The sequence below is a fragment of the Mustela nivalis genome, assembly GCF_964662115.1.
Source record: "Mustela nivalis genome assembly, chromosome: 1".
Lineage (NCBI taxonomy): Eukaryota > Metazoa > Chordata > Mammalia > Carnivora > Mustelidae > Mustela > Mustela nivalis.
Window position 1 is genome coordinate 109,816,617 of NC_139020.1, and position 13,256 is coordinate 109,829,872.

Sequence of the window (13,256 nt, forward strand, 5' to 3'; positions counted from 1 at the left end):
GAGGAGTGTGGCATTTATTTGACAGAGTAAGTGGGTCCAAGGATTACGTCGTTGCAAATGTTCTTGGTAAAAGTTTCATCCCTATTCCCAGGCTGTTACCCTAAGTTTCCTACACTTCCCTACACTACACTCAAGCCCCAGGCTTTTGGGGAGTTCTTGGCCAACACTAATCCCCACGGTGTTTTCTTTCTCAGTTGTCACAGATGAGACCTTGAGCTTCATTCAGAAAAGCAGACGCCTCCTGGTTGTCCTAAGCCCCAACTACGTGCTCCAGGGAACCCAAGCTCTTCTGGAGCTCAAGGCTGGCCTAGAAAACATGGCCTCTCGGGGCAACATCAACGTCATTTTAGTACAGTACAAGGCGGTGAAGGAGACGAAAGTGAAAGAACTGAAGAGGGCTAAGACGGTGCTCACGGTCATTAAATGGAAAGGGGAGAAATCCAAGTACCCACAGGGCAGGTTCTGGAAGCAGCTGCAGGTGGCCATGCCAGTGAAGAAAAGTTCCAGGTGGTCTAGGAGTGGCGAGCAGGGTCTCTCCTATTCATCCTTGAAAAATGTATGAAAGGGACAATGAAATGGATAAAAAGAACCAAGGGCACTCCGGGAAGGAAGAGTACCCTTTCTTTACTCCCAACTTGATGTTTCACAGACAGAACAGAATTCTGTCAAAGCCTCCCCATAGGGACACATTCAGGGTGACTGTATGACTGGTCATTCTGCTTCCTCAGGCAATACTATGGTTTAGAATGGCTGCGCCACCAGTCCGTCACCAGGGAATGACGTCACTATGTTCTTCGCAGGCAAAGACTTGGTTGATGTGAATTTCCTCTTTCTGCATCCTCTGCCCCTGTTCCCGCATCTCTGTCCCTTCTTTCTCTCTCATTGTTTATAATCTTAACATTGTGGGGCAGTCTTTTGCTGTGGATTTCAAGACCCCTTAAAGATAACTTACCTTTTGACAAGGTCATTATAGGTTTCCGAGTCATTAAAAAGATGATCGGTGCCCAAATTCATTTGAGCTGATGACAATGAGCCCTTCTGCTCATTCTGCTGGGCACTGCCCTGTTGCAGCCAGTCTGACACCCACACAGGATGGTATAAAGCAGTGTAACTGAAAGTGTTCCTTATGACGGTTTGAAAGGGGTTACCTGCATTTTCTCCTACCAAATCCCTTATGCCCTCCATCTCGGTCATCGATGTCACATTTGTCAACTTGAAATACATACCGTATTTTTCTTTATTTCAGTAAACTCCTGGATATCTGTAGGTCGACCCGTACTTGTCACTTCATCTTCCCTATCTACTGTACCTCGTATCAACCACTTAGAGTTTGCAGATGGCTCTACACTTGGTTCAGTCTGACAGGAAGCTTCTAATGGTGCTAAGAGAGAGTGAAATAACAGCAAAATGCTTTTAGGGCATTTTCTGGCTTGTGAGAAAAGCACAGAACAGGGCGTTCAGCAATTTGTCTTTTCATCTCAGCCTTGCTAATGTGAATATTAGAAAAGTGATTTCTCCTCACGTGTTCTGTCTCTCTACTGTAAAATGTGGAAGTTAGACTCAGTGACCTTGCAAGTTGCTTTTGGCATTAATACTCTAAGAGAATTAACTGGACCACCCAGTATTTTCCATATTTTATTCACTGGTATAGTTAATACACTCAGTCCAAACATGTCAGTCTGGAAAGTCTCTTCCATGAAACTTGTTTTACTTTAAGTAAAATCTTAAGACTTGGAAAAGTGAAAACTAAGTCCAGAGTTTACAGAGTGCTGAATTCCTGTGATGTACACACACACACACACACACACACACACACGTATGTGTATGTACATACCAACGAATCTTGTATGTATAGATCTACATTGTATGTAGATCTATACACATGTTGATTGTATATGTTTGTACATATGTATGTATGCATTTGTGTGTGTATATATATATATATGCACACACCCTTATGTACACATACATGTGACTTTAAATAGCTATTGGCACAATATCACAAACCACTGGGACTCTCATCCAGTTAAGTTACGTTTTTACTGTAATTCTTTTGTGTTTCTTGTACATTATTTGTAAAATCACAGCTCACAGAGTAGTCGTTGTTAGTTCTCACCTTCTCTAAATTAGTAGGAATAACTTACTGCTGCTACATTTGGTCTGGGTGCAGTGGAATCTGTTGGACACAGAGCTTCTGTGGTCACGGCTGAGCAGTACCAGTCCCCTGGCATTAATTGATCACTACTATGTTGCAAGCATACTCTTAGAAACTAAACTATGGTAATCTCAGTGTTCAACTACTAGGGAGATAAATCTCTCTTTGGACTGTTAAGTAGTGGAGAAAAGGAAAATAAAATACTTATAAATAAGGCTGAGCATCCTGTGAAAACACCATAATTCATAATTTAAGGGAACCCTTATCCCAGCATTATGAATGTTGATAACCAATTCTACAACTATCTCCTTCATTTAAGTGTCCTTCATCAGTGTTAAAGCCCATAATAAATCATTTCTCTATAGTGAAAATATCATTTTAAATTGAAGAAAAGAAAAACTTCATGAATTCCTGACTATAAAACTATGGTATGGAGTCATTCTTGGATTTTTTTTTTTTTTTTTGTCTTTGTAATGCTTCTCTTTGCTATAAACCACAATTATTCCTCCTGTTAACTCTTCATCCTCAAGACCAGAGGAGGGCTGACTCCAGATAAGCTTTGAATACCAATTGCATGAGCTTTAGGTAATGGGGAACTGTCCCATCACAAGGCAGACATTCTCTTGCCATTGCTGCATTCTTTTGCACTTTTGGATTCGATATTTATCCCAATGCTTTTGGGTACCCCTAGAAACTTCTTGATATTCCTTTTCCTATTTATCTACTGATCTTTGATATTGAACTTTTCCAAATGCTAAAATCTAAAGATCTCACATCTAAATGATACAGTTTGTCTCATTCTTAGAGAATTTTGCTTCGAGGTTTTGTTTTTATTTGTTCTCATTCTTAAGAAAATTTTGTTTCAAGGTTTTTTTGTTTGTTTTAAGTCCCAGAAGATACCTTTTACAAAATTTTTGAGGGAGATAAAGAAATATAATTTTGAGAGCAAGGAAAAATTGCTCCATAATATTAAAAAAACTATCTCTAATGCTTAAAAAAACCTTAATGGTTCCAGGTATATGATATAAAGATCTTCTGCACCCAAGTTAACAAAGAACCATGACATATAAAGTGTCTAATTATACACTCGTATAAAATTTATTTTATTATCTTTTATGTTGTAACATAGGTGATTCCCTAGGATTCTAATAAACGAGCATTCCATTGTATTGGGAAACAAAAGCATCACTCCACTTGCTAATTATCCATTTATTTCTATAGGTTTTAATATTTTAAGATTATCTTATTATCTTCTTTATTTTATTCATAAATTTTTGTATTTTCCATTTTCCATTTGATTTGTAAATTTGTTTATTTTAAAAATAAACCATTTATTTTCAGATTTGAATTTTATTTTGTGCATGTGTTTTATGTCTTTATTTTCATGTTTGGGCATAAGAAATGAGAGTAAGAAGAATTAATGATACACATAAAAAGAAATGTTAGAAGCTACATTAATTAAATTTCTCTTTCTGACAGAAATCTGAGAAAAATGGGAATATTATATCAAGAACTTTTTTTACATGTGAATAAAAGAGTTATTTAAATAAAATTAATTGTTCTAGTGTGCCAGATGTGTGTGTGTGTGTGTGTGTGTGCATGTGTGCCTGTGCATGTATGTGTATGTGTGTGTTTGTGTGTGTGTGGAGACAGAGGACAAATAACAGAGCAGCTAAAAGAGAGCAATGGGCTAGGAGATTAAATGTTGCAGTAGTATTTTTTATTCACATGTATTTTAAAGTAAACAGACAGAATTTTTAAAATTTATTATTCACTTATAAATCCACTTATAAATCCATATTAAGGTGATTCTTTAAAGTTACCGTGAAGAATTGATTCAAATTCAATTAACATCAGCCCTACATTAGTTTAATATTGTGTTCACTAGATTTAACCAAAGTGATTAATTCAAATGTCTACAATCTGTAGACATTTACATATTGGTATTTTTAATGTTTAACCATCCTGTAAGTTTACTCTTATTGTATGCACTTTATGGATGTATGATTTGCTGTCCTTGCATACATCAATAACCTACCAGAGAACAAAACTACAGCTCTAGTTTTCCTCTAGGCGAATTCCAGGGAGATTATGACTTAAAGGCAGGAGTATTCTAGAGCATTGATGAATTCTAGATCAGAAAACATGACTTCAAAATTCATTTAGTGTCACACAAGACATCTGGTCTCATCAGTATATAACCACACCTTCCTTTTTTGAACCCAACAGAATAAATGACCCAGTTTATGTCTCCCTCTCTGAATAATCTTCAGTATTGAAGCATAACAATTCACATTCTCAACTGCAGTTTTACAATATGAAAAGTATTAAAATAGGCCATAAGGAGGCAGCTTCCTTCAAAATAATGTGTGAAGATCCCTAGGTATAGCCCATTCCCCCAAATGATAAGCATCTTCTCCATCACATTCCTCAATGTTATTGAATTCCACTACTCATATCTGTTTCTTTAGCATTGCCCTATTTCAAATGAAAATTTTACATTTTCAGGATGGGGTGCCAATAATTAGAAAAACACACACAGAGTCTTTCTTTAGAAGATCTAGGACAGCATTTTATTTTCAACAGTAATATCCCCATTGGACAGAATATACATTGTCTTAATGTGACTATTTTGAAGTAAAATGCACAACACACACACATGAACACACATACAATTTGAGTGCACAAAGTTCCTTTTGGTGAAATCCATCCATGCTGCCTTAAGGTTATATCGTATTTCGCATGAGACAGGAGGAGCAGTAGATATTCTACTTGTACATTCTCTGGTTTATGAAAGGCAAGTACAAAAGTTCTCAGTAGGACTGGGACAAAGAAGTGTCCAACACACACACAAACGCACACACACGTGCACGTGCACACACACACACAGGCTTTGAAGATAAATAAAACTTTAGATTTATCTTTTAAGATCAAAGTAAAAATTCTCTAAAATTACTTCACACTTTTGACAAAACTAGTTAAAGGATCCTCAAAATTGAGCACATGTCTCTTCCAATTACCCTTCAAATTCATGTTAAATTTACTAATTGGAAAGAACTAATCTGGCAAGGAGCACAGCTCTTTTACTCTCTAAAATTCATAATGATCAACATTCACTGCAAACTTTCAGCTTGTCTTCACAGACTAGAAGGTCTCTCCATCACTGTTTCATCACTGGCCTCAAAAGAGTAGGTACTCAACCTCCTGGTCTGTCTGCACCTGTTTTCAGCATTGTCAATGGCTGATTTACACATTTGGAAATCCTTTCCTTCAGAAAATCACATTGTTTAATTCCTTAAATCTCGTGATGAGCTAAGAATTACATTTATCTCTGGGACTTTCCATAGGAATCTGGCCGAATCCCCCTCCATACCTATTAAAAGTTAGTGCTTTGTCAGAAGTCTTAACTAATTGATACCTGCCCATTGTCTGTTGTTACCCCATTAATTGATTTTTAATCCAATTTTTTACACTTATACATGAAAAAAAGGAGAGAGATTTTAGTTGATAACAAAATCAATACTATGAACTGTCTGATGTTGTGTCCAAAATTTTAAGAATCAAAAGATATAACTGTGGTTTTTAGGAGATGGTAATTCCCTATTGCTTTTTGCTGATCAGACTATGTCTGGAGCATTGTGTTGAGGCCAGTTCAAGGTATTACGCTCAAGAAATACTATATAAATTGAATGTTATTCAGAGGAAAATGATAAAAGTGGAGGAAGAGACTTGATACCATGTCTTATGGGGAATAGGATAAAAATTCTAAAGTTGATCTTAATCTAAAAATGAGAAGAAAATACAGTGAGGTGAAAATAGTTGTGAAATATTTAAAACATGTGAAAATATCAGATCTAAGACCACCAGGTAAAATTGGCAGGGGAGAATATTTCAAAAAATTAATTTACAAACAGCTGATATTAACTGATTTTAGAGGTGGTATATTCCTTATCTATGAAGGTAGCAGAGACTTGGCAATCATTGATAAGAGTGGTGTTTAAGTGAGATTCATTAACTGGGTAGATTACTTAACACTGAGATCCTCTATTCTTAAGTGTTTACTTACTGCTTCTTTGTAGGATGGACAATGATGAACTACAGCTTATGTAAAGTTTCACTAGGCATTGTCCTATCTTTCCATTTTCCTGTAGATACAGTGGAAGCAGTCTTTGACTTCATTCAGAGAAGCCGAAGGATGATTGTTGTCCTGAGCCCAGACTATGTGACAGAAAAAAGCATCAGCATGCTGGAGTTTAAACTGGGTGTCATGTGCCAGAACTCTATTTCCACCAAGCTTATTGTGGTTGAGTACCGTCCCCTTGAGCACCCACACCCAAGCATCCTGCAGCTGAAGGAATCTGTGTCTTTTGTGAGCTGGAAGGGAGAAAAGTCCAAACATTCTGGCTCTAAATTCTGGAAGGCCTTGCGGTTGGCACTTCCCCTGAGAAGTCTGAGTGCCAGCTCTGGCTGGAATGAAAGCTGTTCTTCCCAGTCTGACATCAGTCTGGACCATGTTCAAAGGAGGAGAAGTCGTTTGAAAGAGCCCCCAGAACTCCAGGGCTCAGGGAGAGCATCAGGCACCTCTCCAGCCCCAGACATGATGTCCAAGCACAGAGGGAAGTCCTCTGCAGCCTGTCGCTGCTGTGTCACCTACTGTGAAGGAGAGAGTCACCTTAGGAGCAAGAGCCGGGCAGAGATACATACCCAGCCCCAGTGGGAGACACATCTCTGTAAGCCTGTTCCCCAAGAATCAGAAACTCAATGGATACAAAATGGCACCAGATTGGAGCCCCCTGCTTCCCAGATCTCAGCCCTTGCTCTTCACCATTTTACGGATTTATCCAATAACAATGACTTCTATATCTTATAATTACCATTTGGTGGGTGGTGGCTGCTATCTATCTATACCAGCCCTCTTTGTGTTATGAACCTATGGGAGTAATTGACATTTTTATCATCTAATGGACTACCAGACTGTGTCCCCTTTATTGATTTTTTAAAAACTATTTATTTCTAGGAGACAAAAGACCTGAGGACCCGAATCCAGAATTATTGCTTCTAATGGCCTCAGAAGAGCACACTCTTCTTGGGCCCTAGAAGGTCAGTATGTGAAAGTTGCCTAAAGTCTGATCCTCTATCTTGCCCAATGGTTTCAAACTGAGCAAAGAATTTAAATATGTTTCCTTTGAGTTTGTTGATCAATGTCATATTATGAGTCAGTCAGGTGTACTTGGGCTATGACACTTACAGGGAGGGTATGTGTATCCCAAGAGAGCATTGTGGAAATGAGTTGATTGTGGTGGAAGCTGTAGGACTAAGCTCTACTAAAAACCTACAGCACATTTTTCTTGGAAGAACCAAACGCACACACACACACACGCAGATACATGGTGTTCTGTCTCACTGTAAACTAGTGTTCTATAAACTGCCTAAAGTTGTTAGCATCAATAAAGTTATATTTTTATGTGATTTTATTTGTACTAACAAATTTTTACCTCTCTCTCCCCTCTTCTTTTTATGGCTCTTGAATTCATATCAGAAGAGTATTCCACTTCAGGAAATCAAGACTTGGTTTAGGTACTAGGAAAGTTCAAGGTGTCTCTTTAGTTTCTTTCTAATGTGTGTGGAGGGGAGATTGGGGAAAGGGCAGAAAGAGAGAGAAAATATTTCAAATGAAATGGAAGTTTACACAAAAATATCTCCTATTTTTAGAACTGAGAGCTGAAAAATTCAGTATTATTAGGGATTCAGTGTAGCATTTGGTGTATGTAACCCTTTTTCACATTCAAGGTTCTAAGAAGGAATAGTCAGTCCAAGTGCCTACAAGAATCAGAAAGTAAGAAAAAAGAGAAAAGGGGGCTAGAAATAAGCATAATACACATGCTGTCCATCTAAGACCCATATGTATAGAGATAGGTATAGGTACATATTTCTTGACTTGAAACATCTTAACACAGTCATAAAAGGCACATGGCATTTGATCTGCCAGTGAGGGAGATAATAGAGATGATTGGACTTGTGGGTAATTGAAGAATATTCCTTAAAAAGGAAGCAACCTCTACCCAGTTCCATCATGATAGTTTTCACTCAGTCCCATTGTTGGCAGATTGTCCAGTTTTTCAGAAGAATCTAAAAAATAAGGTTTGTATATGGGATGTCTTAATCTTAAAACAAAAGAAAAAAAAAACAAATCACATGAACATGTAGTCAGCCTGAGGGCCACCAGTTTGTAATTTCAGAACTGAAGTATTTACCCAAAGAGTATATATCTGAGTGGGAATTCAAGCATCCTTGGCAATACTGAGACTGGAGAAAACAGACAGGACCTAAGGACATAATGGGAGACTTCTATTCCCTTCCCAAATCAAAAACATCTGAATTGTCAAAAATAAGACTGATCTGACCTACCACTTCACCAGAGGAGAAAAAGTTCTGGAAAATAGTGTGCCCTCCATCTTCTCTGATGGAAGAGTGTGGGTCCCCTGAGTGGTGAGGTTGCTATAAGAAAATTAGAAGCACAATCTGCTTCCCCTGGATAGGAGCAGGATGAAAAGAGCAAAGTACCATACCAAACATGAGCAGTCACCTTTAATATGTTAGTGCTGGCTGCTAGTAAGCTGTGGCTCAATGAATGTCAACATTTTTCAGCCACTAATAGTGAAGGATGGGTGGAGAAAGAAGCCAGACATTCTGTTCCACTACTCCACTTGGAAAGAAAAGCAGAAAATCCCTTCTCTGTTGAAACAAACTATTATACCCCTTTCCTCTTGAAAGAAAAAGAGGTGGGAATAAGGACACCCCAGAGTAAATGTGACTCATCATGGAACTTGTAATTAGAAAATGATAGGACACCTTACCTGAATATCTTGTAGAAAACAATTGAGCACAATAGATATTCTATATTGCATTTCTTTATGAAGAGATTAATCCATCCTTGATGTGTGTTCAAGGATCTTCACTTGGAAGAGAGATAGCAGTTAGTTTCCCAATCTACTTAAGTGGAGTAATGTATGTTGCTCTAAATCCTAAAAAGGGAGAGAATTTTTTTACCCATAATCAGTCTTATTCTGTATGAGCTCAGTGTCCCAACTACAAAATATCTTTGGAAAAATTGAGAATTACTTGTGTCATTTATGAATTATTTTTTTGTGTGTGAAAAAAATAAAGGATAAGTGGCAACAGCATGTAAATTAAACATGGGTTCTTATGAATGAGTAGCTAGATAACTGTGTTCTCAAAAGCTAATTTAGTTTTGGTCAGTATCAATTTCCATTAACAATATATGGCCAATATAAGCAGTGTAAAGTCATAGCTTTTGGCATTAGCTACCCAGGGGTCAGAAAGATAATGGACCATACTTCTACTGTATGAAGAAATGCTAGGAGGTTATGTTATTAGTCTCAGACCCAACATTCCATACTTGAGTGTAATATTCATTGCCATATATTTCAATGAGGCAAATGATAAGAAAATTTCCTCAGGGGTCATGCATATTCATAACTAATATGATATGATTGCAGGTTAAATGGATATCATTTACATAGGAATATTGCCTATTTAGGAGCAGGAGTTTTAAGTCAAGTAGAGATGAATGTGAGTATTGCTTCTCTCCTAATTATCTGTTTGACCATGGGCTCTCTGGGCCTCAATCTCCTACAAGTTAAATGGAGTTAATATTATTAACCTCACTGGGTTTTGTGGGCAATAAACAATATAATGCATGTAAGTGCATAGCACAGTGCCTGGAATATTATAAGTGTTTTTGTAAGTGTTGGTCAGTACTATTCCCATAGTGATATCATGCTCATGGTTGCATAAACTTACATTTGTATCATGATTTATGACTCACGAACTGATTTCATATGTATCACTTTTCTTTCCTTATCTTTCTTTTTTTTTTTTTAACTCTCACAAAATGCACACAAGCAGTACATAGCAGGAACGTATTATCCAGATTAAGTGACTTTCCTAATGACACTCAGCCAGTTAGCAATATGGTTGGGCCTCTGCTCTAGGCTTCTGACACCTGATCCAGTACCAATGCTGGAACTATTCCTATAAAATTAATGTGGAAGTATTTCTAATTGTAACTATTTAATTTGGACCATTATACATTCAAATCAACAAGTCAATTAATGTAAACCTACAAGCAGCTAATTAAATGTCATATCAAGTGTCTGATGTGTCATCTGGCCTTGTCATATTATGATTTTATATAATTAATTTTTAATATTATAACATTTATTTAAGAATTTTAAAAGTAGAACCATTTTTTTGTGTCTTCCAGACTTTATAATCAGGTTATAATTTTTTCCTCTCAAAATAAATTATTTGTATTTGTCTTAATGGAAAATAAAAATGTACCCACAATTTACCTTGAAAAACAAATTTAATCTTTCAGAAGTGATGATATGCACTGTGAGTTCTAGTCACCATCTCTTATAACCAGTAAAACCTTGAATAATGTGTTCACTTCCACTTTGAAAAGTTGAAATGGTCGGTAAAACTAATAAGTGTGAAACTGCCATCATAACAAATTGGCCTAGTTATAAAGATATAAGAACACAGAAGGACAATCAATGGTTTAAAAATTTTTGTGTCTAAAAATTTGAGGGGCATCTTACAGCAGAGATCCTGGGACAAGTTCCTCCCCCAGGGGAGCTGGTTTATTGGGTGCTGAACATTGTCTAGGAATCTGCTTTTTGATATTGTGCCCTTGATAATTCAGATAAGATATTCCATGGGTCAACTACTACTTACAAGAATTCTTTTAAACCCTTCCCATATTTTTTATATTATTATTCAGGTTTAAGAGGAGAAAAGCTTTATTAGAGTCTGGTCCAGGGCTTCTCAAAATGTGTTCTTTGATGCATCCATATTGGAACCACTTTGAGTTCATGTTAAAATGCATATTTCTTGACCCATCCAAGAATAAATAAAATACCTCTAGAGTGGGGCAGATTTGCACTTGGAACAAACTTTCTGGGTGATTCTGATGCACAAAAAGTTTAAGAACCATTAATTTTATTTCTCTTTAACTCCTCTTTTACCCTTGTAGGCTCTGATTTTCTCCAGCCAAGAAGGACTACAAATCATCCTTTTAACAAGGTGTTTGCAGGCAATAGATGAAAATACTAAGGCACGCTTAGCCCTTGAGTTGCCTTGGCACAGGAGACAATTAAGTAGAGGAGTGGTTGATACAGTGTATTTCTAATATATGAAGCATCAAACACTGACATTTGAAATCTAGTATGATTGCTGTAGTCATCACATGTATTAATCAGATTCAGATAAGCTATACTAAGTAACCCCAACACTTTAGTAGGCTTACATAACAAGACCTATTACTTGTTTATGCTGTATGTCCAGATAGGGGCTTACATTTTTGTAGTTTTGCCATCTGAAATGTGTAGCTCCCTGCTATTCTACTTCAGCCTAAATATGAGACCACTCTCACTTACAATCCATTGGTCAAAACTAGCTGTGGCACAGATCTAGTCATAGGGAAGGCTGGAAAATGCATTTTTCCTGTGTTCCTGGGAAGAGAAAAATGAAATGGAACTTGGTGAACACATAGCATTGTCTTTGCCTAAGAATGAGATACTGAGATTGCCTGAAGAGGCAAGAGAACTACAACTGGAGTTATGTTACATACTTTGATAATGAAGAAACGGAATGATTCCTGCCAACACCCCACCACCACTTGCCAAGGTGTCAAGTCAGGTACTTATTTTAAAACTGTACAAAAATGAACAAGGCTTGTCACTAATTTTCATAAAGGAAAATTGTTGAAGTCATAAATACATACAGCTCTTGGCTGAAGAAAAAGTTTTTAAAAATTGGTAAGTTTCTGTATTTGGTTAATTTCCATTCAATGGCTTTAGGTAGTTCTCTAAGAATGTGGTGCTCAAACCATCTGTCAATGAGCCATTTCATTTTTGAATATCCAGGGAACCTCAGAAGGATTGAAGACATTTAGAACACAGCAGAGCATGTAACACGGTTATTAGAAAGCCTCCCTTGATATATTTATCTGAAGAGCTAAATGGGGAATTTGAACTGAACATGCTAGAGCCTAGATGAAGGAAGAGACAAATGCTGCTGTGGGTATTATGAAGTCGGCTGCTATCTATGCATCTGCTCTCTCTACGATTTGGATTCTCTCTATTAAAGATTTGCATTTTTATGACTTGTCTAATTTTGTGCAGTATCATTTGGTCATGACGAAATCTCTCTTTGGTTTGGTGAAGATCAGGGCTGAGGGTGCCTTGTTCCATACTAACAAGTTATGATGCTGAACAAAGAAAAAGTTGGATTGCTTAGTTTGGTGAGGAGATTGTTGACACTCAAAATTCTCTAGAGAGTAATTTATGAAGTTTTTCTCTTGGATAATACAAAACACTAATAAATATTTACATGGGGAAAAATGGTGCTTTGAAATGGGTTCATAGAAAGAAAGCAGAAAGATTCCAAACCTGAACTCAGATCATGAACTATTTTTATCCTACTTTAGGTGATGGGAATTTTAATACTCTATTGCTTTAGTGGAAAAAAAAAGATCAAAGCTATAATGTGTTTATTTTTCATTTAAAACACAAAGCCATACATAATAATTTATTACTTTTCTATTGCCAGAAACTATGCTACATGCTTGCAGTGAGCTTGTAATTCAATACCATGCTTCAAAATACAGGAGGCAAGTGGATCTTTAAAAAAAAAAAAAAAATTGCATGTATTAGAGGCCTTCTTCAGACCACTAAACTCCCCAAATTATTTAGATGTACACTCTTGTAAAGAATATCTAACTTAAGTACCTTTACAATATTTGTAAATAATCCCCTGAAAAATCAGTGATGACATATTATACATTTGGAGAAAAAAGAGTTAAAAGCAAATCCTGATCTTTTAGACAATATTTTGTTTTTCTTAAAGAGGAAACCTTAAAACTTACTGCTAAATTCTGGAACTTGAGAGTCCTTTATTTTCATATCTTGCCTTGAAAGTGCATAAAGTAGGAGAAAAACAAAATGCAGAAAACAAAATTATAATCAATGTAGTTAATCAACCGAAGAGCCAAAGAAGGCTAGAATGCAAGTATTTA

At 36.6% G+C, this 13,256-nt stretch overlaps 1 protein-coding gene across 5 annotated transcripts in view; it reads left to right on the forward strand.

The window, feature by feature from the left end:
* The window catches only part of IL1RAP (interleukin 1 receptor accessory protein), a 134,330-nt gene extending 121,985 nt beyond the window's left edge, over nt 1-12,345 (forward strand). Inside the window, exons 11-14 of one of the 5 annotated variants that reach the window (XR_014301728.1) lie at nt 6,307-6,885; nt 7,173-7,255; nt 9,676-9,748; nt 11,214-12,345. Coding sequence is in view for 2 of the 5 variants with exons in the window: in XM_082694772.1 (XP_082550898.1) it covers nt 6,307-7,025 (719 nt within the window). In the remaining 3 variants the exon portion in view is untranslated. Of the gene's footprint in view, nt 1-194; nt 3,504-6,306; nt 7,623-9,675; nt 11,115-11,213 lie in introns of those variants that run through there. The other 4 variants (XR_014301726.1, XR_014301727.1, XM_082694772.1 and 1 more) reach the window with 4 other exon arrangements.
* The last annotated feature ends 911 nt before the right edge of the window (nt 12,346-13,256 follow it).